The sequence below is a fragment of the Oryzias latipes genome, chromosome 4 (genome assembly GCF_002234675.1).
Source record: "Oryzias latipes chromosome 4, ASM223467v1".
Classification (NCBI taxonomy): Eukaryota; Metazoa; Chordata; class Actinopteri; order Beloniformes; family Adrianichthyidae; genus Oryzias; species Oryzias latipes.
In genome coordinates, this window is record NC_019862.2 from 17,977,131 (window position 1) to 18,004,770 (window position 27,640).

A 27,640-nucleotide genomic window follows, 5' to 3' on the forward strand; every position below is an offset into this window, starting at 1 on the left:
GAGAAAAACTGTATGAAAAGATTTTACTGGTTCCATACGGATAATCAAAAAGACACCAAAAAATGTGTTTTAAATTACATACACATAGACTTTTTCAAAGAAGCCTTTACTATAACTGTTGCGACATGGTAAATTTAAAATCAGAAGGTATTTAAAAGTCACAAATCCAAAGGGGAAATAGGAAAGAAGGGCTCTTCTCAAGTGTTGAAAAATAAAAAAAAGTCTCTGATTTAACCCAAAACCAAGACATTGCTGCTAAATGTGTTTTTGCTGGAGCTAAATAATGAAACAAATCACGAAATGTTACGACAAAAGATGAAAATTAGTTTTACTGAGTTTTGCACAATATTTACTTGATTACCTTGGCGATACACACATTAATCTGTAAAATGGGAGGTTTATTTATTTTCTTTTACTGGAAAGCATCTAAAATAATAATAATCTGACGGTTTTCCTAGACTTGTTCACAGGACTCATAAAAAAAAAAATCCAAAGGCTCACAGTTTCACTTTATCAGTTCATTGGGTTCTTCTTATGGAATTACAAATCGCCCGCTTAGTTGTCTTTACGCCCTTTCACTTATTGGCAGATTTGTAATTCCATATCTTCTGCTCGTGTGAGCTATAAACCCAGTAATTTACTGACATAAAAGTGAGACATTACACTTTAAGAGAAAAAAAAAACGAATTGTGAGACTAGGGATGTAAAAACACGCGGTTTCCAATAAAAATCATGTGTCCGAATGTCATAAAGATCTCTATATATTAACCACAGCCATCATGCAACACCTGCTGTACGTGACCTGAGAGGAGCAAAGTGTGGGAAACTCAACTGACTGAAACCTTTTTATGAAGAGGAAGGATGCCTCTAAACTGCAAGCTGACAGCCTGCAGAAAAAGCAGCAGCAAACATTTGTCCCTGAATAAAACAGATTTTCAGTGTTTTTCTATGAAGTGCAAAAGTTAATTTGTTGCTTTTTATCCTCCTTAATTAACAGAGGTAGATGTCAGGCAGAATACTTGTAGTGTTTTTACTCTTTCTTCAATATTTCATTTAAACGGAAACTGAAAATATTTGGTTTTCACCATAAGCTTTCTACATGAGGGTTTGCGAAAAGCTGTGTTGAAGTTATTGTGCGTGCATGGGGTTGATCCTCATGAGCTCCCCTCTTGACAAATTGACCAACCTTTATTGCCAGTAGGATTGAGTTTAAGTGTGCATTGCTGCATTTTTAGGTTATGTCAGCGTGTCCTTTGAACTGCTTACTTGACTAAAAAGCTCCTGCTTCTCCAACCAGCTGGGGTTCTCCCACATCCCAGCATGGAAGGGAAGTCAAAAAAGTTAAAAAGTTTTCAATCTGATGCACAATTCAATACAGAAATTATACATTTTAAATCTTCTTTCATAGATACTGGTATTTACTTTTTTCTTTTATTTTTTAGCAATAATTAATCAATCAAAAACATATTAGCAGGACAAATGTACTTTCTCCTTCACAAACTCCTCTAAAACTCCAAACAAACAGCAGAAAAAAAATAGTTTTCTGGCCACAGAATTGAGTCAGTCCCCCACAGACTCTCTCTGTTAGCCCGGGTCCTTCCTTCTGCATATGAGCTCCACAAGAGTGGAGAACAGAAGTAAGTGGAAAGCAAAGGTGGAGTCAGAATGTCAAAAAGGCTCTCTGTCCAAGCGTTGGCCTGCAGCCACGAAGCAGCAGAGACGTGTCAGCCCAGGTAAGCCAGGCCTGCACTCCTCTGCAAAAACTGCACCCTCCCTCTAAAACTCAGTCTTGTAGAGCTGTAAATGTTAAACCACCGCCTCGTCTGACCATTACAGGAGGACTTTAGGCCGGACTGCAAAGATAGAAGGAGGACTTTGGCTCAGGAGACGCCATATAAAGAAGAGCAGTCTAACAGAAGCTGTTTAGTGCAGAAGTGAGAAGGAGTGAAGCCATGGCCACGTGGAGGATAGTGGGAACTTTGCTGATGATAACACACATGGGTAAGAATGCGTATTTGATTTTTGAAGCTCAAAAACAAGATGTTTTGTTTTACTCCAAACTGATTTAATGTTTAACTTTCACATATACTAGTTTAAAAGCAAGGCAAGAAGGAATAAAAATGATTTTTACAACACAAATTATTTTAGTGGATAAATATAAAGCTTTGTGTAGATCAAGCAATGGAATCATTTTAGAAACAGCTGGTCAGATCATTTAAGTCTCTTAAAAACCAAGCCATTTTCCACCTTACCACTTTTATTAACTAAAGCAGAGGATCTAAATGTTCAAAGATGTTCTCATGAAGAAGACATCATGTCTGCGTCCATCTTTGTTCCATCAGTGCTGAGCCAGAGAAGCATCAGGTGGTGCACCATCTCAGACCCTGAGCAGAGGAAGTGTCAGGCCATGTCTCAGGCTTTCTCCAGTGTCTCCATCCGGCCCTCTCTGAGCTGCGTCAGCGGACCCACCATCGAGGGATGCGTCCAGAAACTCCAGGTGGGATTTGGAAAGAAGTTATTCTTCTAACTTCACGACCAACTTCACTGGGGCCAAAATTAAAGCTAAGAAAAATATCATAAGAACAAACAATCGATAAGGGAAGCATGGAAATGTTCAACAAAGCTGATATTACGTGAGCTCTTATCAGAGAGGTCAAAGGGTTCTGGAGCCTTCTAAAGGGTATCAGAGAACTTGATAAGACATCCCGATTGCTTAAAGGTGATCTGGGAGTAAGTCTTTCCCCTCAAAAATGAAATAAAGTGCTTATAAATCTTTAAAACCTTTGGCCTACAATTTTTAAAACTTTGAAACTTCTTTTGATTGTTTTAGCTGCTTAAGAAATGCTGCCATTTCTGCAGCATCTGAATCACAGTTTCCACCAAAACTCATCTGTGTTTTTTTTCCTGGACCTCTGCAGGATAAAACAGTGGATGCCTTGTCCATGTCTGGCCCTGACATCTACAATGCAAATAAAACTGTGTCCTTTAAGATTGCTGCAAGTGAATCAAAGAATGGAGGTACGACTCACAACTTCCTGTGTGTAATGATTTCCAGGGAATTATTCCATCTCTTAGAACATTTTAAATAAGATGCAAACTTGACACCTGTTTCCCTTAGTGTAGTCTTTGCATCTGCAGCAGCAGGCTGCAGTATGATCCTGTGCATCTCATTCCCTGAAGATTACAATGCAGCAATACATCCAAAACCATATGGGAGTTTCATGTGCTCTGCGCTTTTGTTTGTTTTTTTCTGCAGAAACCGCCAGCTACTACGCCGTTGCTGTTGTGAAAAAAATCAACTCTGGCATCAACATCAACAACTTAGCAGGAAAGCGGAGCTGCCACACGGGTAAAGGTCGAACTGCAGGCTGGACAATGCCTATAGGATACCTCATGGACCAGGGTTACATGTCTGTGATGGGCTGCAACATCCCACAGGGTAGGAGGGGCTTGTTTGTGCTTTTACTGTGCACTTTTAGGAGTAAACACCTGAATGCACATCCAGTAAGCTTTTGTAGCTCATCCTGTCCATACACAAACAATAAAACGTTTTTGGGGGATGTTTTGGAATCAGGGGTGGCAGACTTCTTCAATGCAAGCTGTATTCCCGGTGCTAATGAGTCCGGTGACCCTCCTTCTCTGTGTCAGCTCTGCAAAGGAGACAACAAAACTGGACAGCACAAATGTGAGATGAGCACCAATGAGATGTACTACAACTATGAAGGAGCCTTCAGGTAACACATCTCTGTTCTGCAGTCATGCCACTCTGAACCCGTAACTGGTTTCATAGGAATGTTATCACAAGTTAGTGCAGAACTAACTTGGGGGATGTTATCTGACATTGCAGAGCCTCTGAGAATATTTCTGCAGACTTGTTTTTTTTTTTTTAGAAATCTAATAACTTTTATCAGGCCAACTTGTGGACAAAACAAAACCTTCTGAAAACTTTTATCAGAATTCTTCAGGAAAATAAGGCACTAAAAGACATGAATCCAGAATCTGTCAAAGCAATTGTAAAATAAATCCTTCTGAGCACTTTAAAATGAAATGAAGAGGTTTTTTATTGGTTTACATCCATCAACTTGTTGATCACGTGTGATGCTGCTTTATGATATTCTTTCAAGGAAAAACACGATCAAATGCAGCTCATTTGGGACAACAAAAACACTCCTTCCACTCCTCTTTTTGAAATGTGTGATTTTTCTCTCTGTAGGTGTTTGGTTGATAATGCAGGACAGGTGGCCTTCATCAAACACACAACCGTTGGAGAAAACACAGATGGTAAAATCTTATCTTACAATTAAAAGAAATGTGATTAGTCAGTCATTTGTCTGAAGGCTGAATCCCTTTTCTGTTTTGAATAAGGTGTTTATTTTTTTAACTTTAGGTAATGGTCCGGATTGGGCACAAAAGCTAAACTCAGCGGACTATGAGCTGCTGTGTCAGGATGGTACCAGAGCTCCCGTCTCACAGTGGAAAAGGTGTCACCTGGTCCGTATCCCGTTTCGTGCCGTCGTGGTCAACAATGACATCACTCCTTCAGTGGTGTTCAGCATGCTGAAGGAAGGTCTGGTACGTCTAAAACGTACATACCATTCCAAACATATATTTTTTAATCTATAGTTTTATGTACACTTCAATGGACAGATTATTAGGGGGGAAAAAATGGTCAACAAAATCTAGAAGTTCTTCCAACTAATACTCAGAAAACCTTTGATTAAATTCCTAAGGTTGTTTTGCTAAAAATAAGCTTGTACTTTCAATAATTTTATAGTTCCTTTGCATCCTTTGCACTTTCCAAACATCCACTAAGAGGAATTTGGCCAACACGTATAACTGATGTCCAACATTTAAATGTTGTTCGGTCATGATAAAAAAAAAAAGTGACTTCTATTTTTATGTTAAAACATGTTTGGCTACTTAAAACATGCTTCAGGTCAGAAAACAAGACAATTTTTCTTGAAATAAGCTTCTTTTTACGTTCTTCAGATTCAGTTTTTGCAGTGTTCATGTGAATCTGCATATTTTACCACTATTCTCTCCTTTCTAGGAAAAGTCTGGCTTCAAGATGTTCTCATCTTCAGATTATGGAGGAGGAGCAGTTCTCTTCTCCGACCTCACCACCACGTTTGAGAGCGTGACGTCAGAGGACCCAGAGACGTGGATGGGCAACCTCTATAACAATGCCATGAGAGCCACGGACTGCAAGCCAGCAGGTGATACATGTCACTCGAAATCGAACATGTCAAGATTTGATAAAGAGGCAGATGAAAAATGTGGGTTTCCTCGATGAGTTCACCTTGTTCTTACATGGCAGACATCCCTGCCGTCCTGCGGTGGTGTGTGCTGTCCAGCGGCGAGCAGCAGAAATGTGCAGACATGGCTGTGGCATTCCAACAAAAAAGTCTGACTCCTAAGATCACCTGCATCCATGGGGACTCTGTGACTGACTGCATGGATAAAATCAAGGTTATTGATTATCTGCATGTTTTTTTCCTTACGTTATGGCAAAAGAAGCTCTTATTTCTATGACTTCACATAGAAAAATGTCCCGTTTGTTTAGAAAAGGGAGGCAGATGCTGTCACTCTGGATGGAGGTTACATCTACACAGCAGGGAAAGCCTATGGCTTGGTCCCTGCAGCTGCTGAGAGCTACACAGGTGAAAACGCATTATAAAAGTGCGTTCATTAGATTTCTAAAACATGAATAACCGCTGTTGGTCTTGATTAGATGACACCGACGGGGCCTCGTACTATGCTGTGGCGGTGGTGAAAAAGAGCAGCACTGACATCCGTAACCTGGATGACCTGCGTGACCGTCGCTCCTGTCACACTGGATTTGAACGCACGGCGGGCTGGAACATCCCCGTGTCCACACTGATGGAGAGAGGCCTGATCAGACCTGAACAGTGCAAGATACCACAGGGTCAGTGAGTGTGAAGGATGGAGGGTGTCACAGAGGTGTGAGCGCCCAACATGACGAGTAATTCCATCATACCAACAGGCGTGACTGACACAACCAGAACTTTTAATTTTCTGCTCTTCTTCTTTATTTTTTATAACCAGACTGAATGTAAAAAGTACTCTGTATATTCTTTTTTTCTTTTTCTTTTTTTGACAGTACAATAGAAGTAGTCTAAGTAAATGAAAAAACATTTTTCATTTTAAAGTGTATAAAAATAAATTAAACTAGATTAGCAGGGGATATTTTGTTGAATATTTTACCAGTTTAGCCCTCTTGTAAACTTGACACAAATTTCATCAAAAGGATTTTATCACTTTAAAATCCTATTTTTTTATAGATCTGTTAAGATATACCGGTATTTTTGTTGCTGTTCTAAAACTATTCATTGAAATCTTACTTAGGGCCAAAATGTTCCATTCCTCTGGTCAAAGCACACCCCTCATCATCTGCATCACCTATTCTATTTTTCTATTACTGGATTTTTTTTTCTATTTGCACACTGAGCGAATATCAAATCATTGAAATGACATGGATAATGCTGTTTGATTATTTTCATGTCATTTATTCTTAAAGAGTCTTTTTTATTCTTTCCCCCTCTTAGCTGTGGGAGAGTTTTTCAAGCAGAGTTGTGTTCCTGGTGCCAATCAACCCGGTTTCCCCAGCAACCTGTGTGATCTGTGTGTGGGAGACAGCTCAGGACAGAACAAATGTGAGAAGGGAAAAGACCTGTTCGATGGATATGATGGAGCATTCAGGTACAGACCTGCACCTTTTTAGAAGACTTGTTTTGAACTAGTCCTCATTGTAAAACCTGTTAACTAATTTACTATTGAAACCTAAGAGGCTCCAGCAGACCCCAAAAGAAATTAAGCGGGTTTTGAAGATGGATGGATGGATGGATGGATGGATGGATGGATGGATGGATGGATGGATGGATGGAAAATTTAGAGCTAAAATGCTTTAAAAAGGGGACAAATCACCTGTAACAAGTTCAGTCTGGAGTACAACTGTCGTCTTTTGCTTGATCAGTAGAAATTCCATTGAAAACCCTTTCAATGGAATCTGCTGGTCTAAATGCTAATGGTCTCATTAGCATATATTTCAAATAATTTGTCTTTATTGGATTTATCATATTAAAACAAACATAATTAGTAAAGATAACTGTTGATGCCTTTCATGCAGCACTTGAGAAAACCTCCTTTATGAAGGGCCACTTTATAAATTATCTGAAATGAAATTAAACAATAATCTATTTACCTTCTTTTAATTTCTTCCTCCAGTATTTTTGTACTGGAATACAAATGTTTTTGGAGGGAAAGATTTTGTTGTATTTGACAGAATTTTTTTCAACGTAGAGGAGTTGATCCAGGATTTTGTTTTTATGTTCTTAGTAGTAAATTAGAATTGTTTTCTGTCTAACTAAAAAAGTGCATTGTTAGTGTCATTCTGTTTCAGTTTCCATGAAAGACTGTGAGCAATCCAAGTATACTTCGCTAAGTGATTTTGAAAATCACATATATTACTAAATCCTTCCAGGAGATTGCTTTTTATATGCTTATTGTTTTTCATATTCTCACTTTTCTTAGTGGCTTAAAATATTTGTTTTTTTTATTCCTTTTTTATTATTATTATTTTGTTTTTACTGTTGGGGTGCCAAAGAGAGAACCTCCTCCATGATGAATGACCTGCCGAGTTCAGCCCTGACAGTTTTCTTGTTCCTTTAGGTGTCTGGCTGCGGGGAATGGGGATGTTGCCTTTATCAAGCACACCACGATCTTCCAAAACACTGATGGTGAGTCAAATTTTACACAGATTTCTACTGGAAAACCAGATTAGCTTTAATGAAAACTTCACCAAATGTGCTATGTGTTTTTTATTTTAGGTCATTCATCTGAATCGTGGGCCTCAACTCTCCAGTCCAAAGATTTCCAGCTGCTCTGTCCTCAGGGAACTAAAGCTGAGGCCTCACAGTACAGATACTGCAACCTGGCTAGAGTTCCTTCCCATGCAGTGATTGTGCGACCAGACACCAACATCCATGCTGTCTATGGTCTCCTAGAGCATGCACAGGTAAGAAATTGTGTCCGGGTTTTGGCTGCAGGCATGCAAAAAATAATACCTGTCACTCGCAGAAGTATCCCCTGTGCTATCTTAGATGACCCCACCCTTACATTGACGTGTTATTCCTACCATGACAAAGGTGGATAAAGGTGGAAAGAATTCATATAATCCATGGACACCAGTGAAGATCACAAATCATTGAAGAAAAAAGGTTCAGAGCACTGTCTAGTGGGTCTAGATGACCCAACTCCCAATGTTAAAGTGCCTAGGATTGCACAGGGTTTACACACACTTAAAATAATGGCCTCTTTTCAGCCAGTTTAAAGAGGAAAATTCCCAGTGAAAATGTTTCATCATTTAAAGTATTAAAGAAAGTTGACACCCTAAATTCTCTTCATCCTCAGAGTTCTCATCTGAGACTCTACAAACCTCAGTCAGCTTGATAAACAATAATGTTACCTTTGTTCATGCAAAGAGCACTGCCTGGTTCTTAGTGCAAACAGACTTATCATCTCAGACATACCTTCAGATTTAAAAGCTGACATTTTTTCCTTTTTATATTGAGTTTATCTATTTGTTCACTGGAACTTAGATTCAACAGGTTATGCATTTGTATTAAGTAATAACAAGACATTTTAGACAATCAAAGTGGATTTTTGGTGCTGCTTTCAAAGATGCTTCAAAAATGTATATAACTAAAGGAATTGTTCATTCTTTATCAACCCTTGTGCTATCCCAGGCACTTTAATCTTTCCACCTTTATCCACCTTTGTCATGGTAGGGAGAACACGTCAATGCAAGGGTGGGGTCATCTAAGATAGCACAAGGGTTAAAATAATACAAAGTGGGTTAAAGTGTGTATGTGCAGACTTCATTAACATTGAAATACATAATTGGAACATACTGAATTGAAAAATATGTGCTTTGTTAAAAAAAAAAATCACATTTCTCCATATTATTTATGGCATGCAGATCAGGCCTATTGTGTTCTTCTGTGAGGGTCTATGACAGGACATTACTCTTACTCTTTTTGTTCTCATATTTTGTCCTCTCCCTCCCCCCTGTAGGCATACTTCAGCAGCGACACAGGTTCTGGATTCAGGATGTTCGACTCCCAGGCATACAGTGGTACAGATCTCATTTTCAAGGACTCCACTGTTCGCATCATCGCCGTTGGTGCCCGAAAGACCTACCAGGAGTGGCTGGGTCAGGAATACATAGACTCACTTGTTGACATGGAATGCAGCTCATCCAGCATTGGTAAAAACAAAAATCTATTATCATTTACTAATTTAAAGCTGTGAAATAAACCTTTACTCCTGTTTCCAGTGACGTCATCTGCGTGGCTGATGCTGATGACCGTCCTTGGCGCCATGCTGACCAACATCTGGGCTTAAACACAGCTCGTCCAGCTCTGCTTTCTTCCGCTCACTTCTCTTTGTGATTCCTGTTTCTCCACTCTCCTTTTTCTGTCACTCGACACTAATCTTGAGGTTGTAACCGTCCTGATTGCTGTCCGCTCGAATCAGACTCAGTAGCATCAGTTCAGTTTAGCCCGGCTTTTCTGGGAACCTTCTGTTCATTCTGCACATCTACTACCTTTTATTGGCTTTAGACATGAGAGGACGACATGTTGGAGCTCCCTGTGGATTGGAAAAGTGTTATTGTTAAAGCGCAGCACACTTTTATGGCAGAGAAATGTCAGCTACTTTCAGCTAGTGGGGTTTAATGGGAGATTTAGACACTTTTGGGTGAGCTGCCATATCAGTGCGTATGCTGTCACCTGTTACATTTTACATCATACTGTTTAAAAGACAGAGACCAATATTTTAGATTTAACTCACCGAGATGTTACCTTCAAGTGCAGCACATTGACAAACCGTCTTTTGTTCTTCTTGTTTTTGTGCTGAAAATGTATCTGTTGAAGTAGTCTGAGGCTTTGTGCACCAGAATACCATATTTGCAAGAATTCAATAGTTATTTTCTTTAAGACCCATACTAAGAATGAATGACTGCTTCTCCATAGGCTGTCTGCTTCATGCGTTCTGCTTAAATTCTCAAAGAAAAGAAGGTATTTTTCAAGCCCTGAATACTGAAACTCTGTTTTGCCATTTCTTTCTAATTTGTTCATTAATGCACTAAATTATGTTGCACAGAAACGTACTGAACCACGTTTGGTTCCTGACATTTGGGGAGAGCATGAAGGATGCAAACTGGGGTTAATGCAGCAATTCAGTTCAGATTCAATTGAATTCAAACTGTACATGAATCCAAATAAGAAAACTCCTTCTCTTTTTATTTAGAAAAGATGTACTTTTCTTGGGTGATTTGGGGCTTTAAGCACAAGACTTTCAGGTTCTCAGACTTCTGAGCTACACATGCTCCTTGATGCTATTTTAAAATGTTGATTGAACGTGTTTTATTTTTCCAGTGTTGAGAGATTTATTTTTATATGAAGTTCAGGTGTCATATCAGTGTATATGTACTGACTCATGCCGTCTGAGTAATGCCTTCTCTTTCTTCTGATAGAGATTTATTTCTATTTGAAATGATGTAACATGTGACTAATATTTAGTTGCCAGGCCAGTGCGTCTGCATAAGTATTTCTACACAAAGCTGTCTGTCTATACAATAAAGCAATATGCAACTATAATGCCCTCTGTTTTGTTGTGGTTTTACACTTTTTGTCAGACGTTTTGTGCCCATTTTTATTTTTAAACCATTTTCACTCCAAACTTTACACATTTTTTCCAAACTTTTGAGGTAGAGATTAATACGTTGTATGTATTCTCCTTATGATCATTTTTCATTTGCCAGAATTCTCCGCTTTAACCAAATGAAGTCTAAGTGTACAAGAATACTTAGTCTATGCTAAAAGTAAGGTTGTGTAAATTTTCTTTATATGCTGTGTATTGGGAACATAACATGTTCTAATTTAGTCTGAAGTAGTATTCAGTTAACATACATCCTACGCATATATAGGATCTTTAGTATATTCTCTCTCTCTCTATACCGTAGCCTAATAAAATGAAATTTAAGTGTAGTACTTTTTTGCTAAAGATCTCTAAAATGTTTTAAGTACCGTAGTTAGCTCAACCAGCTAACTTTTAGTGTCATTTCAGTTCTACAATTAAAGCAATTCCAGCGTTTATTAGACAAGGGTTTAAATTTCTTATTTATAATTTACTTCAAAAAAAGCAAATGAAAATTTCAGTCAATTATTCTTTTTTTTTAGATTGATTTGTTCTGGTGACAAAACGATAACTTGCTGGATTGTCCCAACCTACCAGTGAAAAGAAACTGAATGACATTCATCTGAAATGAGTGAGAAATAGACTTTGTAAAAAAGATGTATTTTTATTATTGTTTCAGTAAAGAAAAAACTTAAATTAATTGTATTAATTAACTGATTCTCCATTCTTTTCTTTTGGCCCTGAGGGGGAAACAAAATTGTCACAGTATTTCAATACCAGCTATTCTTCTGAGATTTTATTTGTTATTTCCTTTAAACTCTGATGTGACCTTTGCAAAATGTGGTTATTGAATTACTTCTATCAAAAAACATCCACCACGGTAAAATACCCCTAAATATAAGATTGATTGGTTTGACTTAAATCAAACAACAAAGCTTTAAATTAAACAATTTATTATAGTGAACATAGCTTCATTCTTATTGTATGTACATAACATCTCTGTACATGTGTTTTACATGAACAAAAACAGAACTCAGGTTTGTTGGCAGAGTTGTTTACAAGCCCACTGAGGAAGGGCAATAAAAAATTTAAGTCGGCAATAAAGACACATATTAAAAGGTGCATTAATCATTTAATATCCATAAACTACTTCCTGTTTTGCTTCAGAGAACTGTTTAGAGAGCTGACATGTCTGCTGGACAGAGTATTGCTCTCTCTAGATGATCAGCAGCTTGTTTTGTGTCTCCATTTTATCTCAGTTCAAGGTAGTTTATTTCTTGATCCTTCCAGATCCCTCCTTCCATCCCTCCTTTACTTCCTCCACGAAGGTATTTCGTACTCTCCGGAGGCGGTTGTTTATCTCTCCCAAGTCACTCGGGACTTTGCCGGCCTCTTGTCGGACCTGCCGCAGGGTCTCCGACTGGAGGACCCGCTTCGACGTATCCTGGCCGACTATCTGAGCCTTAGTGATGGCGTAAGCTGTGATCTGGGCCGCCCTGCGAATCGGCCGAGACTCTGCTAATTTTTCGACCAGGTGGAGGTTGTTGATTAGCAGTCCTAGCATGCGCGAGAGCATTTTCGCCAGTTAGCTCAGCCAGCTAACTTCTGACGTCAGTTTAATCCTACAACCAAAGCAGTTACGACATTCAGTAAAGGAAAAAAAACTCAAATCTATAACTTGTATATGGATGTCAAATTCAAATATACATTAAAACATCCTTACCTTGGAGAGACAGGTGACCGGCCAGACTAAATGACATAACAGGAGTTTCTTCTTTTCGAGTTTAATACAGTTGACAAAAAGGCAAAGGGGTGAATTGTCGCCACCTATAGGTAAAGAGAAGCCACAGCGCCATCCGTGTGAATTAAATGTACTGGGGGAAATTTTTAAAGTGATGAAAACTCATTAAAGTTGTAAACATATCAAGGTTTTCTGTACTGATATCCATGATTGGGTGTCTCTTAAAGTTTTAAATATTACCACTTTTTCTTTAACTGATGTTTTCTACTTCATAGACAATTTGGACTGAGATGTTTCTAATCTATGTTATGTTGATGTTAAACCTTAACAGAGTCAGTCTGTTGTAAGTCATCTTTTTTAAATCTATTTAAATCTTCTTTATATCTATTAAATCTACTTTTCTGATTATTTTAACTCTCTTAAATGTATTTCGAATATGAAAAATAAAAAACAACATTAATTTATAAAAATGTTGAAAAATTCTATTTTAAGTTTTCCCTAAATTAAATTATTTTTCTTTCTTAAATTATTTTTTTCACTACACTGACTTTGTAAACAATAAACATATAATGCTTTAGAATCTTGGTTTACTCAAAACAACCTTCTGGTTCGTCAACTGTTTGACTCAAATGCATCTCTAATGTCACACGAAGAATTTTGCCATAAATACAGCTTCAAAATACCTCAAACTGAGTTTACCATTGTCCTAAAGGCAATCCCTAAATATGCTAGCATGTTATTTAAAAGCTCATCATTGCAGAGTCCAACTTTATTACCGACTGACCAAACTAAAATAGAAATTAGCCAAATTTGTTTTTTCTCTTCACGCAACACAAATCGCCTTATACGTTCACTTTTTCAGAAGGATGTTGTGGGTATTACCTATGTAGTTCCTTATCGGAATAATCTAGTTTATCGAAAAAGATATGGAATCTGCCAGCAAAATATTTGTTAACCAATAAAGTAAAAGAAATCTCATTTAAATTAATCCATGAATTCTAGCCATCCAGACTATACCTGCAAAGATTCAAAAAAGACATTGATGTAACCTGCTCTTTCTGTCAAGAACACCCTGAAGATGCTGTGAATTTATTATGGTCATGGCCCTTTTCCACTAAACTCTGGTCTAAAGTTTGTAGCTTTATTTCCGCCCACATAGACTTAGACTTAGACTTAGAACATGAACTTTTTGGCCTCACTCATTGTCCATGTCATAAAAAAACAAGTATAATAACAAGTACAATATTATTATTATTATTATTACTATTATTATTATATATTTATTATTATTATTATTATTATTATTGTGCAAATGGAACATTCATAAATCAAACTTTTCAAATCACACCCCTCTTTACTCTATCTTTGAGGTCAAACAATACATAAACACAATAAAACATTCTGACAATAAGAAAGCGGTTAAAACACTTGATCTGTGCATCAGTTTCAATAACTGTGTAAAATGTAATAATAACCCCCTCGCTAGTCTTTTTTCCTATTGTTTTTTCCTATTGCACTGTTTTGTACTGGATCGTTGTGCTCAACAAAGTTTGTTGGGAAAAAAATAATAATAAAGCTTTAAAAAAAAAGACCAGCAAAGTACTTCCGCCCATTGGAAAGAGTCTGTGGTTATTCCTTTAGTAAAACCTGAGAAAGATCCGAGCAGCCCAGAAAATTACAGGCCCATAGCACTCACATCAAATGTTGGTAAAATAATGGAAAGAATGATACAGTAAATGAGAGATTGTCTTATTACCTGGAAAGTAAAAATGTATTGTCCCAATATCAGAATGGTTTTAGGAAAGGTCGAGAGACCATGGACCCTGTAGTCTGTATAGCACTTGTGCTATCCTAGGCACTTTAACATTGGGAGTTGGGTCATCTGGACCCACTAGACAGTGCTCTGAACCTTTTTTCTTCAAGGATTTGTGATCCTCACTGGTATCCATGGATTACATGAAATCTTTCCACCTTTATCCACCTTTGTCATGGTAGGGAGACCACGTCAATGTACGGATGGGGTCATCTAAGATAGCACAAGGGGTAGAACCGGACATTAGGAAAGCCCAAGTAGATAAGGAATGTTTGGTTGCAGTATTTTTTTTATAAAGAAAAGGCCTATGACATGGTCTGGAAAGAGGGTTTATTGATAAAATTAGGTAATTTAGGACTTACTGGATGAATTTATAATTGGATTAAGGATTTTTATTTGATAGATATGTTCAAGTTAGAATAGGAAAGTCTTTTTCTAATAGATACGTAGTGGATAATGGAACCCCACAAGGAAGTGTGATTAGCCCTGTGCTGTTTTCAATTATGATTAATGATATCTTTAACTCCATTGGATGTGAATTTGGGAAAGCATTATTTGCAGATGACGGAGCATTGTGGAAGAGGGGAAGAATATCCATTATGTGAAGAGAGAGATACAAGACGCTATTACGGAGGTGGAAAACTGGTCCTATGATGGGGCTTCAAATTTTCAGTGGCTAAAACAAAATGCATGATTTTTACTATGAAACGTGAAAATGTTTTGAACTTAAAATTATATGGAGAAGTATTGGAGCAAGTGCAAAGTTTTAGGTATCTTGGAGTTATATTTGATACAAAATTGAAATGGAGAGAGGATATTGATAGTATAGTAGGGAGATGTAAGAAAGTCATAAATATTATGAGATGCTTGAAAGGCACTGGGTGGGGAGCTAGTGCACGGGCATTGAGACAAATATACGTTACAATGATTAGGTCAGTCACAAATTATGGAATTATTGTTTACAATTCGGCTTGCAAACTCTGTTACATAAGGTAGTGGTAATTCAAAATCAGGTGTTGAGAATATGTACTGGGGCTATGAGGTCAACTCCTGCTGTGTCATTACAAGTTGAAATGGGGGATCTGCCATTGAATCTCAGAGTAAGGCAACTGCTACTTCATTATTGGGTGAACATACAGGGTTGTGCAGATGAAAAGCACATGGTTAGGAGAACTATTGCTCCCTGTTGGGAAAGTGGTATTGGGAAACACGAAAGTGTTGCTTGGAAATTAGCTAGATTAGCGAGAGAAAACAAAAGATTCATGGTAAAACCCTAAAGAAGACGTTTTTGTTCCCGGCCACTCCTTTCTGGGTTTTTCCAACCAGGAAGATGGAGGGTAGCAAAGGGAAGCGACACTGGGATGAAATCACAGCAGACAGGTTAGACACATAACATGCCTTATTTATTTCCATATATACAGATGGATCTAAAGACCCAGAAACAAAGAGAACTGTTTTTTCTTTCTGTACCCCTACATTGGGAAAATGTGTCAGAATCAAGACGTCAAAGGATCTTTCAGTTTTTGCAGTTGAAATGTTGGCAATGTCATTTAGTTCAGAGATCACGGCATACTATCACGATTGAGGATGGGACACACTGCTCTAAATAATACATTACATTTGATAGGGAAACATCCAACTGGTTTCTGTGAGTGCGGGAAAGGCGAAGAATCAGTGGAGCACGTTTTGTGTCATTGCGAATTGTATAGGGAAGCAAGTAGACAGCTGGAGAATAGAGCACGGGTGCCAGAGGGTGAACGGCTGAATTTAAAGAAGCTTTTGGGAGGGGAAGAAAATTTTAATGGTGCAATTATAGTTTTTTTTTTTTTTTAGCAGAACCAGAATCAGGCAGTCCCCAACTCCGACCCATACTCCAATACAGTATGTGGCGGTAATGCACCCTGACGTTGGTGCCTCCCGCTATTTAAACTACAAGAAGAAGAAGAAGTACTTCCGCCCCCATTCGCGCATGCGCTTTCTAAACCATTCTGTTTTAGTCGGGGTTTTTTCCTCACCAAGTACTTCGTTAAATTTGAAAGTTGATTCTTTACTACAAATTTTCGCTTATCAACAATAAGTTATGCGGGCGCTGTGGTTAGTTGCGGTTGCGGCGCTGTCTCTGAGTCCCGCCGCAGTGAACGGAGCCGACAAGAAAAAGCTGCAGATTGGCATCAAGAAGCGCGTGGACAACTGCCCCATCAAGTCCCGAAAGGGAGACGTGCTGAACATGCACTACACCGGAAAACTGGAGGACGGCACCGAGTTCGACAGCAGCATTCCCCGCGACAGACCCTTCACCTTCACCCTGGGCACCGGGCAAGTGATCAAAGGCTGGGACCAGGGCCTGCTGGGGATGTGCGAGGGGGAAAAGAGGAAGCTGGTCATCCCCGCCGAGCTGGGCTACGGAGACCGGGGAGCTCCTCCGAAGATTCCCGGGGGAGCAACGCTCATCTTTGAGGTGGAGCTGCTCAGCATCGAGAGGAGATCTGAGCTTTGATGACGAGAAGGAAGGGAACTTTGACAGGATGTAGCAGGTGGGATTATTAGCTTGACTGTCTGGTGGTCTTTGATTACTCTTAGAACAATATTATAAGAAACCTGTGAGGTTTTTATTTATTTATTTGAACATGTTTGGTCCCACATCCATAACACTATAACACCTGTCATGTCTTCCACTGTTTTCATTTATTCTGGTTTTGTCTTCCGGTTCCAGGTGCTGCTGTTGCATTAAGGAGACCATGATGGAAACTGACATACAAGTCAAGACTTCTCAGCAGAACCACAACTCTTTATTATGAGCTGATCATGTTTTGGACTTGCTATGTAGCAAACTGTCAGCCAGCAGCTGGGTTCATCTTTTCTAAAGAACTGTCCTGCTTTTGAGCAACGTTATTCTTAATTTCTTATTTCTTTGATGCAAACTCTAATACATTTCTGATTTGTTTAGGTAGTTAAATTTACATTAAATCAATGAAAGTGAATCAGTGGAACAGATTAGGGGGGAACATTTGTGTTCACTTTGTTCCAAAAAATAAAATGCCACCCTGTGTTTAAATTGTTTCTTTTTTCTTTTTTTTTTTGCAATGTATTAATTTTTGAACTTTGAATGTTTAAATGTGTCAGAAGTCAAAAGCAAGAAACAGATGTGATAAATCTGTGCACAAGACTAAAAGTTTTCTCTTCTGGACAGTTAGTAGGCATTTTGCATATAGTAGAACTGTTAAAGTCAAGAAGGATGAGTAACAGTTTTAAATACTAACATTTATCTAATGTACATTTAAAAAAAATGTGAAAAAAGTAAGACAGAACAGAATAAACTGTTGTAATCAGGCTGCAGCCAATAGCATGGTTCCACGTTTCACATATAGTCTGCAGCTGGAGTATTGCAGTGCAATACTATGCAAAGATGGTGCAATTCTGTGTGCCCTTGAGATGGAATAGCTTTGCATAAAGGTTTCTGAATGAATCTCAGAAACTTTACAATATTTTCTAAAAGAGTAAAGAAAAACCTGTAAAGCAAATATCAATTCAGATTTAAAAGCTGGTGATTTTATTTTAAAGAAGAAAGATATCCAAACATTTGAAATATAAGGTTTTTACATTTTTGTAATTGGCAACATATACTAACCTAAAAATAGACTTTTGTAAGTGCCATCTTCATACAACAGAAAATACTTTTTTTTAAGTTCCTCGCCAATTTTTATGAGGCTTGAGCTTTTATTTATTTCAAACTTTGAACAAACGTGACAACTATAACCCAGGCAAAACTGAACAAAACGCCCAAAAGAAGAAAGCAATAAATCTATCAATAACAGGAAAAACAAAGTTAAAGATATTTCCTTTAATCACAAAGTTAAAAGCATGAGTAGAAAAAGAGCATCACCAATAACTCATCGTATTTAAAATTATGTTTCCAACAACAAAGACTGTCAGATGTCCAGGTCAAATATCCACCCGGAGTCAATAAACGAGCGCACAACCGGAACTGATACCTCTCACGCTAACACTGGTTAGCAGTTACGCGGCTTTTTGACCGTTTGCATCATAATGTCTGTTAAATTAAACGCTTTACACAGCGATTCTTACATTGAAGTTAGTCAGTATAGGGACCAACATTTTAAGGTAAGTGAGAAATGAACGTAGAAGTCATATGAGTTGTTTTAGACCCATCAAGCTAGCAAAACATGTGAAAACAAAAGCGCGGTTATGCTTCATTTTAAAATTAAATTGATTGCACCAATAATTTTGCTCCTTGTCAATCGCTTTAGTAAAGTTACAAAACAAACATGTTATTCTCTTAATTACACCGCGTTTTAATTGCTTGCATTGCTGTTTCTTAGTCCAAATTCAATATAAAAATAATAAAGCTTTTGCTACACTGAAACAATTATTTTTCTGTTTCGTTCGTTATTTTCGTTGTTTTGATGGATGCATAATTTTACTTTAATTCAAATCAAGCTTTAGAAGATATAGAACCTTTTATAAATGAATCTTAAAAATATTTAAAAATAAAAAAAGGGTGCTACGTGGACAACAAGAGGCAGCAGCACAAGAAGACCCAAGAAAATAAAATCTATAGTTAACATTTCGAATGGGCAATAAATTTATAGATTAGATTTATTTATTTTAACCTTCCACTTTTAAAATGCCTTACACAGGTTGATTTATAGCTTAAAGAAATAAAGGAGGTGAAATAAAAAGGTGTTGTATTTTTTTCGTGCCAAATGTCTATTAATTGTCAAGTGTTGACAATTTTTCATTGCTTGTTCGGTATTAGGGGAACCGTTATGAACAGGAGAAGCTGCTGAAACAGAGCAACACTTTGTATGTGGGGAATCTGTCCTTCTACACCACTGAGGAGCAGGTGAGATTCTTCAACTCTGCTTCAGACTGATGTGAAGTTATGATCTCCAGTCCTGGTAATGAAATAATTAGGTCAATTTTTTTTTTTTTTTTTTCACGTCTTAAGTCTTTTTTTTTTAAAATTAATTTCTTTCCTTTGGTGACTTTTTAACAGGTTCATGAGTTGTTTGCTAAATGCGGAGATGTTAAGAGGATCATCATCGGCCTTGATAAAGTCAAAAAAACTGCCTGTGGCTTCTGCTTTGTAGAGTATCCTTTTGAACAACCAGACATGGATGATTTATCTTCTATGCAAAGGTAAAAATGTACATTTTGTGATTCCATCTCCCTAAATAACATATGACTTACATTATTTGATAAATATTTTTGTCATCTTTTAAATAATTAAGACCTCATGATTTGTGTTGTGGCAGTTACTTTTCTTCATCATTTTGGCAAAGCTCCATAGGTATCTACATTTACACCATTTAGGCTCTAATGAGTTTGTAAAACACACAGCGAGTATAGTAATTTAAACCTTAACTACAGTTATAGTAGGTATTCTGTTAATGTTCACTCTAAAGTGTTTTTGCTTGTGGTTACAGAGTACAAACTTAGTTTTATTACATACCTTAGAACTGTTTAAATGTAGAAATTGTTTTGCATGAAATCTATCAAACTTATTAAGAAGCCGACAGTAACATCCCAGTGCAGCCCAAGCCGACTGAAGCTTTTGTTAGAAAGGATTTAACTGCTGGCGTGCCAGATATTACACACGAGGAGATGCAGAAAACGCCATGCGCTTCGTTAATGGCACACGGCTGGATGATCGCATCATCAGGACAGATTGGGATGCTGGCTTCAAAGAGGGCCGGCAGTACGGGCGAGGAAAGTCTGGAGGACAGGTGAGATATGGTTAAAGTGTCTGTGAAAAGTCCAAAAGTGTTTGTTGATGCAGTTTGCGTCACAAAGTACATACGTCTATGAAAATGTTTGATTGTTGTCTCTGTTTTTGTGTAGGTGAGAGATGAGTACAGGCAGGACTACGATCCTGCCAGAGGAGGCTATGGGAAGCTGGCGCAGCAACAGCGGAGCACAGAAGCTCGCAATACTTTTTAGACCAAGTCTGAGTGTTTTGATTGGACTTCATACAGGACTGAATTTATTCCCTGATGATCAACAAAAAGCAGGCAGTGTCCAAAGAGATCTAGGACTTGGAGATGAACAGAGAAGGAATAAATCTTCTATGAATACCATTTATTTCAATCTGATATCATCAGTCAAATCCATTTGAAATAGAATGTTGTTGTTTTTCTTAACAATTGAGACATTTTGTTTAGGTGTAGTGAATGTGCATTACTGGGGTGGAGCTTTTATTAACTCTTTTTTTTGTCACCAGTTAGTTACAAAACTATTTTCTAAAATTGTTTTATGATTCTTTTTGAGTGCAGTTAACATTTTCTCTAAATTGAAAAACCTGCAGCATCTCACTCCTATTTCTCTTATTTGGAATTAAAGAAATATAAAGGGTCATACCAGACTTTTTTGTTCAGTAGATAATAAATTATCCAGTGAATTATTTTGAAGAAATGTTTTTTTTCTGTTTCCTTTTTTATTTTTTACCCTTCTGATTGCAATTCTCTAACAAAGTTATAGCTTTGTTTAATTGGGTGGGTTTTTTGTGTTTGTTTTTCTCTTGTGGTAAGAATTCAAAATGTTAAATTTATTTTGTCTCTGTAGACTTTTTATACAATAAACACATTTAATTAAACTGTCAGTTTTATTTGTAAAGCTTTTGATCATACAAAATGGATAATAAATGAAAAAATTCATTGAATATTATAATCCACGTAATGAATTTTATAAAGGTCTGAAAACAGTATGCTATTAACATTACTTAAATATTTGCTGCAATCTCCTTTATGTAAATGAGGATGCATCATTTAAGTCTATGCTAAAAGAAATTTTGCTTTTTTTGATGATTTTCTTTTTAAGAGAAGTTGACTTTTTACAATTTTCTTAAAGCTGTTGTTAGTTCTCCTGTTTTTCACATGGATTAACCTTTAAAAAAGTCATCCTACCTAACATTTAGTTATAGTTTTCTTCACACCAACCATGTGCCAAAAGTTCCATTTTTGTTTTCCCCTCTAATAAAGGTAAGCTCAGGATGATTTTATAACTCTTGTGTTATCCTATCGGGTCAAGATGACCATTGACGTGTTCTCCCTACCGTGATAAAGGTGGAAAGATTTCATGTAATCCATGGACACCAGTGAAGATCACAAATCATTGAAGAAAAAAGGTTCAGCGCACTGTCTAGTGGGTCTAGATGACCCAACTCCCAATGTTAAAGTGCCTAGGATAGCAAAAGGGTTAAGTAGTAAACTGATACTTGGTTAAAAACTGAACACAAGGTGGCAGGAGCGTAGCAAAAGTTTCTCCACCATATTTGCTAGAGCCACAGTCCCAGTTTCTATTTGGATTTCATATTGTCAATGAAGAACGATAATCTCTCTGGATCAGGGTTGGATTGCTTACTTGCTTTTATTGTTTGAAAAAAAATACTTTATACTTGTTCCAATATCTCTCAGCATCAGTAGTACATTTCACAATTAGAGAAGAATATGAGACAAATTTGGTTATTTACCTATTTTTCTAGATTTAAAGTAGCTTTAATAAGCTAGTTTCTTGTTAATAATAAAAAGAAAAGGCAATTTGTAGAGAAGTGCCTCATAGCTCTGACCCTAACAAAGTCCAGCCATCACTGATTGATATCTGATCAAAACAGCTTTAAGTGTCTACATTACATACATGCTTCATTGCAACAAATTTGTGGGTTTTTGAGTTCTCTCTGCCTGGAACTAGTTATAACACATCTTCAAGCATTTATCAAGATTACCGAGAAATTGTTTTTGCAACAGCTCCACAGCAACCTGCTGATTTCTTTCTGCCCATAAAAGGTTTATGTGCAACAGTTTTGTGTAGATATTCTTGCACAGTTCACAAAGCTGGAATAGTTTCATCTAAAAGGGGTTATGAACAGCATTAACAGATCTCTTCTCACCAGCCAGTATAAATTGAGAACAGTCGGACTCACCTGGTTACAGTGAAGACGTGAGCGGTTCAGTTGAGGTTGTAATTTGAAATAAATAAATAAAAGAAATCTGTCGCTCATTTTAAACAAATGTATAAGGAAGCAAGCATGGTTGATTTAAAATAAAAACATGCACTGCAAAAACAGGACCGCTAGAATTAAGTAAGAAATTCATAAAGTTGAAAAAAAAATTATTTTATTACGCAATACGCAAATAATCAATGGGATAAAAAATGGTCTCACCAAGAATTCTGATTTTAACAAAAATAAAATTTTGAAACAAGTCTCTCAGATTCAGTTTTTGCAGTATGCCATTAAAGACAACAGAAATAAATGTAACTATGATTGATATCAGAGTTTATTAAAGCATCAAGAAATGATCTCTCTGCCTGGTTTAACTTGATAAATCTGTTTTAATGTTGTAATAAAGCACTTTTGCATGCCAAAACCTTTGAAATGTTGTCCATCCAACCGAACAACCTTCGGCCAGTCGTCCTTCTCCAAAACCTGCTGATTTTACCACAAACCCAACTATACCAGCTGTGGAAAACTCCATTGATGAAAAGCATCATCCCTCAGAGATCAAAATTATTATTCCTCTTAACTCTTTTAGTGGTTTTGATGTTTCTGCTCATTGATTTACCCAGGAGCTTTTTGCATGAAACAATGGGCGTCCTTGTATTAATGTGTGAACCAAAAGCTTTGAATGAATGATTAATCAAACCCAAAGCAGAATTGTAAAAAACAAAACTGTTATATCTGACATTTTTGAGCATATATTCAAGGACTTATCTGAGAACTTGACCCAATTTTAGACCAATCATAATTATATCAACCTCCAGTAATTTTGGATAGATTCTAACTAAAAAAAGTCTTTCAAAAGTCCAAGAAGGAAAGAAGAAACATGATAACAGTTTAATCAAACTTTGTTGTTTATTTTAAAAACAGTTATCAGAATGCAGATTTTAATAAAGCTACAAGGTTTTTAAAAATGATAATAAATAGCTAACAAGAGGTTCACTCAGCAATAGCTATAGGTAAACCTCCACAAAAGATCATGAATGTTGACTTTATATGCTGTCTTAAGCAAATGATCCCACAGAGAACACATTTCTGTGATTTTGTTTTAAAAGAACATCATAATCAGCCTCAGCTCCTTCTTCCCTTAGTCTTGTTCCAGCCGAGAGACCCTGTCCGTCATATCTGCTGAAGCGGCCACGCTCGCAGGTTCCTCAGAGGTGAATGTTGCTTGTAATATCACGCTCCACAACCCTCCCAATACCCTGCAGCTTTCTGGAAAGTTTCACTTCATCCTTGGGGCTCAAAGCATTTCAGCGCTACATGTGTTCCTCTCTCACTCCCACTAAAGATCAATTTCAGTTCAGCCAAGCACTTATCGGGGTGAAATTTGAGCACTCTCATTTCTCCAAAGGTTGTGATTTCCTTAAGCTGAAATTGGCAGTAACAGACTTGTTGTCGAGCTCAAGGTTGAGCATTTCCACTCGAGAGTTTTTTCTTAAATATATCTGCTGCTGGTGGTGCAGCTATTCCCTTTGGAAACAACTGAATGCTTTTGTGGATGCAAACCCTACATTTCAGCCAGATTTGACTTTATTATTCATTTCCCTCTTCTGAAGAAAGTCTACGTCTGCCAGTATAGCTTTCCACGGAAAACATCTAAAAATGCAAAAAGCAAGTCAACAAAGCTGAGTGAACATCAGCAGGTGTGTGATGGTATACAGGCAAAAGAACATCTGTTTCTACCAGAGGCAGAATTTTACTGTAAATCTAAAAGATTGTTTCTTCCTGCCAGCGTTCATTTACTCTAGAAAACTTTCTTCAAACATTCTGGTCTTAACATTTGAAAAGTATAGTTTCAAATATTTCTAAATCTGTTTTATGCTACTCTTTGTAAGTTTAGCAAACTTCACCAAACTCAAGTATAAAACACCATATCTTTCGGAGTATAAGTCGAGCTTTTTTTTGCAAAGTTTGGCAGAGGGTGCGACTTATTTGTGATTTTTTAAAAACAAATTGCAAAAATCTCTAGCGGGTACTGTAGGTGTGTGTATCAGTATTTGCTTCTAAAAGAAACACTGAAGAAGAAGTTCTGCTCAGGCATGTGTGGCGCGTTCAAGAATGGGCTGAATGCTGGTTTTTTGAGGCGCATTTAGGTTATGGTGCTTACAGTTTTTTTGCTACCTAATATTACCGCAAGTTGGAAAAGGCTTGCTACGAAATGGCAAAGTGGCTTTTCTGTTACAGCTCTATTCTGATAAATGAAAGACTTGGTGCCATAATTCCAGCCGGGCTAAAGCTGCCATTATTATTTTGTCCTTCATGATCACTTTTCAAACAGTTGGCATTTCTGTAAATTAAAGAGGACGGTACCCATACGTCTCTAACAAATTCGAGTTTCTCATTGGTCCAAGAGCAACTGGTTTAACTTTCAACGGGCGTTCAATGGCCGCACGTTTTGTACATGGAGCCTAAACAGATTTAAAAATTTGCGTTACGACATGTAAACGAAAGAGTTTTGAACGCAGGAGCTTGAAACGTGCATATGTTCTTGTTTACATACTATAGACTTTTCATGGGAAGGGGTTGCTCAAACACGTGTTTCTGAGCCTCGTGTGAACGAAGATTTACATCGGGCATGGCGAAATTGTCCTAAAGCATTACTAAGAATGAGGAATTAATAGATCTAGCGATTACGACTACGTCTTCTTCTCACCATCCAAAACATGCTCTAGGTGTGAATTTGAGTGTTATTGGGTGTTTCTGTGCAGAGTGTCCTCTGCCTACACCCATGAGTGGCCTGAATTAGTTCCAGCAGCCCCGTAAACCCAAAAGGGACAAATTGTGTTTAGTAGGTAAACTCAGAGCTCAAGTTACGTTATTTAAGTGTGCTTATATTTAGTTTAGTATTCTAGCTATTCCTTTATTATGATTTGTCTATCAAGATCTATCCATTCTTGCTCTCATTTTTTGTCAAATCCATTTTTCCAAAAGTGCAACTTATATATACATTTTTTTCTTCTTTATTATGCTTTTTTTTGGCTGCTGTGACTTATTCTCTGGAGCGAGCTATAATTTGAAAAAAATGGTAATCTACCTTTTTTTTATTTTTTAAATACTTTAAGGATTACATTTGCAAATTCTTGTGAATCAATTTACAGTTTCAATTTCTTATGTGCTTTGACGAAATAAAAAAATAATAAAAACTATTGAAAATGTAAAAAATAAAAAAAAACTCCGGATCTGGATTTGATGGTATTTTGTACTTTTTGCAGTTACATCAAATATTTATAGACATGGGTGGTGGCAGCTTTGCTGCTCCATCCTCAGAACAAAATCCCAAAACAAAGCGGTTAACAGTAGGAACCCTTTGTTAATCTCACCCTCTTACTGTTTTGTTTTCCAGCCTTTTGTGAGTGTTTGAAGGTTTGGTTGGGCATGAGCTGCCTCTTAGCACGCTGGAGTCACCACTGATGTCTGGGGCAATATGTATCTGACAAATGAGCAGAACCCAGCCGAGGCAGTCCGTCGGTTCTGTCAGCATCCACCTGCTCTGGAAGCCAGACCTTTATTTATCCTACCTTGAAATAACTGACAGGACATTTGTATTGCTGTCAGCTGCTGTCAGTGTTTGTGTATTCACCTGTTTTGCTTGTGTTTTCATGGCTTTCTGTCAAAGTAATGTGCAGGCAAAGGGAAATAATTAGACTGCAGTCTTTTTTTTAATAAGGATGACAGTTTGCTCAAATGGTGCTGCAAGATAATTTTTTTTGGCAGTGGTTATGTGGTTATCAAACTTTAGACTGACAGTGGCATTATTTGTCCCATTATTTCTGGTTAATTTACTACATGGTTCCAGGTTGTTTTTTCTTGTTATTTTAAGCAAGACTGGACTCACAATAGAAAATATTTATTGTTCTGCAGGCAGGATCTCCATGTCTCTTCTGCACCCACTCTGAACAGCATGCCACCAGAAAGTTTGTGCACAAGTGATCATTTTATTCCATTTGCTGTGGATCAAATTAAGTTTGATAACGTGTTGGGAAGTAAAACTGTGGTTTAGAAAATGTCTGGTTGCTCTGATCCGATTAAAACGAACTCATGCATGAAAGAGCTAAGAACCTAAATCAGGGGTATTCAATTAAAATTCAAAAAGGTCCAGTTACTAAAAATCTTTCCCAGCAAAGGTCCGGATCTTATGTTTTCACTTAACATAATGTACCCTCATGTTAATAAAATCAATAACGCACATACATTTCTACATAATTTATTGTTACATTTCAAGTGTTTTCAAAGTAATATGCTTTTAACATACCGAAAAGTCTGAACTTGTATGGTACTTGAATGGAAAACAATACTGTAGTTCTCTTTACTACATGTCAATTAACAGACACTGAAATTATTCTGAATAACATAAATAAAAAGTGCAAACACAGCTTTGAGCAGCCTGAACTTAGGGCCTATTTCAAGTAATGTAAAACATTCAGAATATTTTGAATAAAATAAAAGTGCTTTTAATCTTCAAGAAAAAAATAAACAAGACATTTGAACTGCCACCTTTTTAAAAAATGAACTACATTTTAAATAAAATAACACAGGAAACTTTTCAAGTAAAATAGAACAGGGCAGAATTTACTGAATAAAAAAAGTGCAGAACTTTGAGCAGCTCCCTTTTTCATCTCTCCTTTCAACCTTTCCTTACTCCCTTTCAATCTTTCTTTCCTAGTGAGAGAAATGGGCATGTAACTGTCCTGCCAGCAGTTTGAATCTTGGCTTAAATGGGGTTAGTGCAAGTCTCATGCTCATGTGGAGATGCTCATTGGTGAGCCTAGAACGGTACTTTGTTTTAATAATATTCATTGACGAGAAAGCTGTCTCACAGCTGTAAGTTGATCCAAACATGGTCAAGGTGTGTAGTGCTACTTTGGTTAGACCAGGGAACATCGTTTCTGGCACAATCTGTAACCAGAAAGTAGCAGAGTCAGTTGTTTCAAAATGCCTCCTTAGAGCAACATCTGCTTGCAAATCAGTGAGCTCTAACTGTAAAGATCCAGGATGTGCCCACTTGAAGGTCTGTGTCACCTCCTTTGAAAATCCTCTGATTTCTCTGATAAGGAATGGATTCTCAATTAGCAGGAGGAGCTCGTGTCCAAGGTTGAAGCAGTCAAATCGTTGACAGAAGTTTCCAATCAGCTTGTCTATGAAGCCGACATAAGGGGAAATGTCTCTCTCACCCTGAATTTGTTCACGCATTTGTGGGAAATGCTCACAATCTGCTTGGAGATCTTCTTTGAAAATGTCCAGCTTAATCTGGAATGAGCGGACAGTTTTCATCAAATCGCAGATAGAATTTTTCTGACCCTGCAGCTTTAAATTGAGCTCATTAAGGTGTCCTGTGATGTCCACCAAAAAA

At 37.3% G+C, this 27,640-nt stretch overlaps 3 protein-coding genes and 1 long non-coding RNA gene across 4 annotated transcripts; 3 read left to right on the forward strand and 1 right to left on the reverse strand.

Annotated features, from left to right (window-relative positions):
- Window positions 1-1,875: 1,875 nt before the first annotated feature.
- On the forward strand, window positions 1,876-10,679 carry meltf (melanotransferrin). The gene is made up of 16 exons (XM_011474176.2): window positions 1,876-2,001; window positions 2,343-2,497; window positions 2,919-3,018; window positions 3,257-3,439; window positions 3,575-3,734; window positions 4,214-4,281; window positions 4,388-4,572; window positions 5,051-5,216; window positions 5,318-5,469; window positions 5,564-5,660; window positions 5,732-5,926; window positions 6,567-6,720; window positions 7,690-7,757; window positions 7,848-8,035; window positions 9,094-9,286; window positions 9,356-10,679. The coding sequence occupies exons 1-16, from the start codon at window positions 1,953-1,955 to the stop codon at window positions 9,421-9,423; spliced, it is 2,181 nt and encodes a 726-aa protein (XP_011472478.1). The 5' UTR covers window positions 1,876-1,952; the 3' UTR covers window positions 9,424-10,679.
- Window positions 10,680-11,655: 976 nt separating this feature from the next.
- On the reverse strand, window positions 11,656-12,542 carry LOC101159004. Its single transcript, XR_908651.3, has 2 exons — window positions 12,443-12,542; window positions 11,656-12,341 (listed from the first exon to the last, which is right to left on the reverse strand). It is a non-coding gene; the product is annotated as an uncharacterized LOC101159004 (long non-coding RNA).
- Window positions 12,543-16,220: 3,678 nt separating this feature from the next.
- fkbp2 (FK506 binding protein 2) lies at window positions 16,221-17,328 on the forward strand. The gene is made up of 2 exons (XM_004068040.4): window positions 16,221-16,807; window positions 16,987-17,328. The coding sequence occupies exon 1, from the start codon at window positions 16,354-16,356 to the stop codon at window positions 16,768-16,770; it is 417 nt and encodes a 138-aa protein (XP_004068088.1). The 5' UTR covers window positions 16,221-16,353; the 3' UTR covers window positions 16,771-16,807; window positions 16,987-17,328.
- An 899-nt stretch (window positions 17,329-18,227) lies between these two features.
- On the forward strand, window positions 18,228-20,889 carry ncbp2 (nuclear cap binding protein subunit 2). The gene is made up of 5 exons (XM_004068041.4): window positions 18,228-18,395; window positions 19,051-19,137; window positions 19,291-19,385; window positions 19,882-20,020; window positions 20,136-20,889. The coding sequence occupies exons 1-5, from the start codon at window positions 18,321-18,323 to the stop codon at window positions 20,232-20,234; spliced, it is 495 nt and encodes a 164-aa protein (XP_004068089.1). The 5' UTR covers window positions 18,228-18,320; the 3' UTR covers window positions 20,235-20,889.
- The last annotated feature ends 6,751 nt before the right edge of the window (window positions 20,890-27,640 follow it).

Bases quoted from the DNA above. Each gene is read 5' to 3' on its own strand.
- meltf (XM_011474176.2), top strand. From the start codon at position 1,953: ATGGCCACGTGGAGGATAGTGGGAACTTTGCTGATGATAACACACATG. The intron at 5,927-6,566 runs GTCAGTGAGTGT...TCCCCCTCTTAG, and splicing joins ACAGTGCAAGATACCACAGG to CTGTGGGAGAGTTTTTCAAG. The intron at 7,758-7,847 runs GTGAGTCAAATT...TTTTTATTTTAG, and splicing joins GATCTTCCAAAACACTGATG to GTCATTCATCTGAATCGTGG.
- fkbp2 (XM_004068040.4), top strand. From the start codon at position 16,354: ATGCGGGCGCTGTGGTTAGTTGCGGTTGCGGCGCTGTCTCTGAGTCCC.
- ncbp2 (XM_004068041.4), top strand. From the start codon at position 18,321: ATGTCTGTTAAATTAAACGCTTTACACAGCGATTCTTACATTGAAGTT. The intron at 18,396-19,050 runs GTAAGTGAGAAA...GTTCGGTATTAG, and splicing joins ATAGGGACCAACATTTTAAG to GGGAACCGTTATGAACAGGA. The intron at 20,021-20,135 runs GTGAGATATGGT...GTTTTTGTGTAG, and splicing joins GAGGAAAGTCTGGAGGACAG to GTGAGAGATGAGTACAGGCA.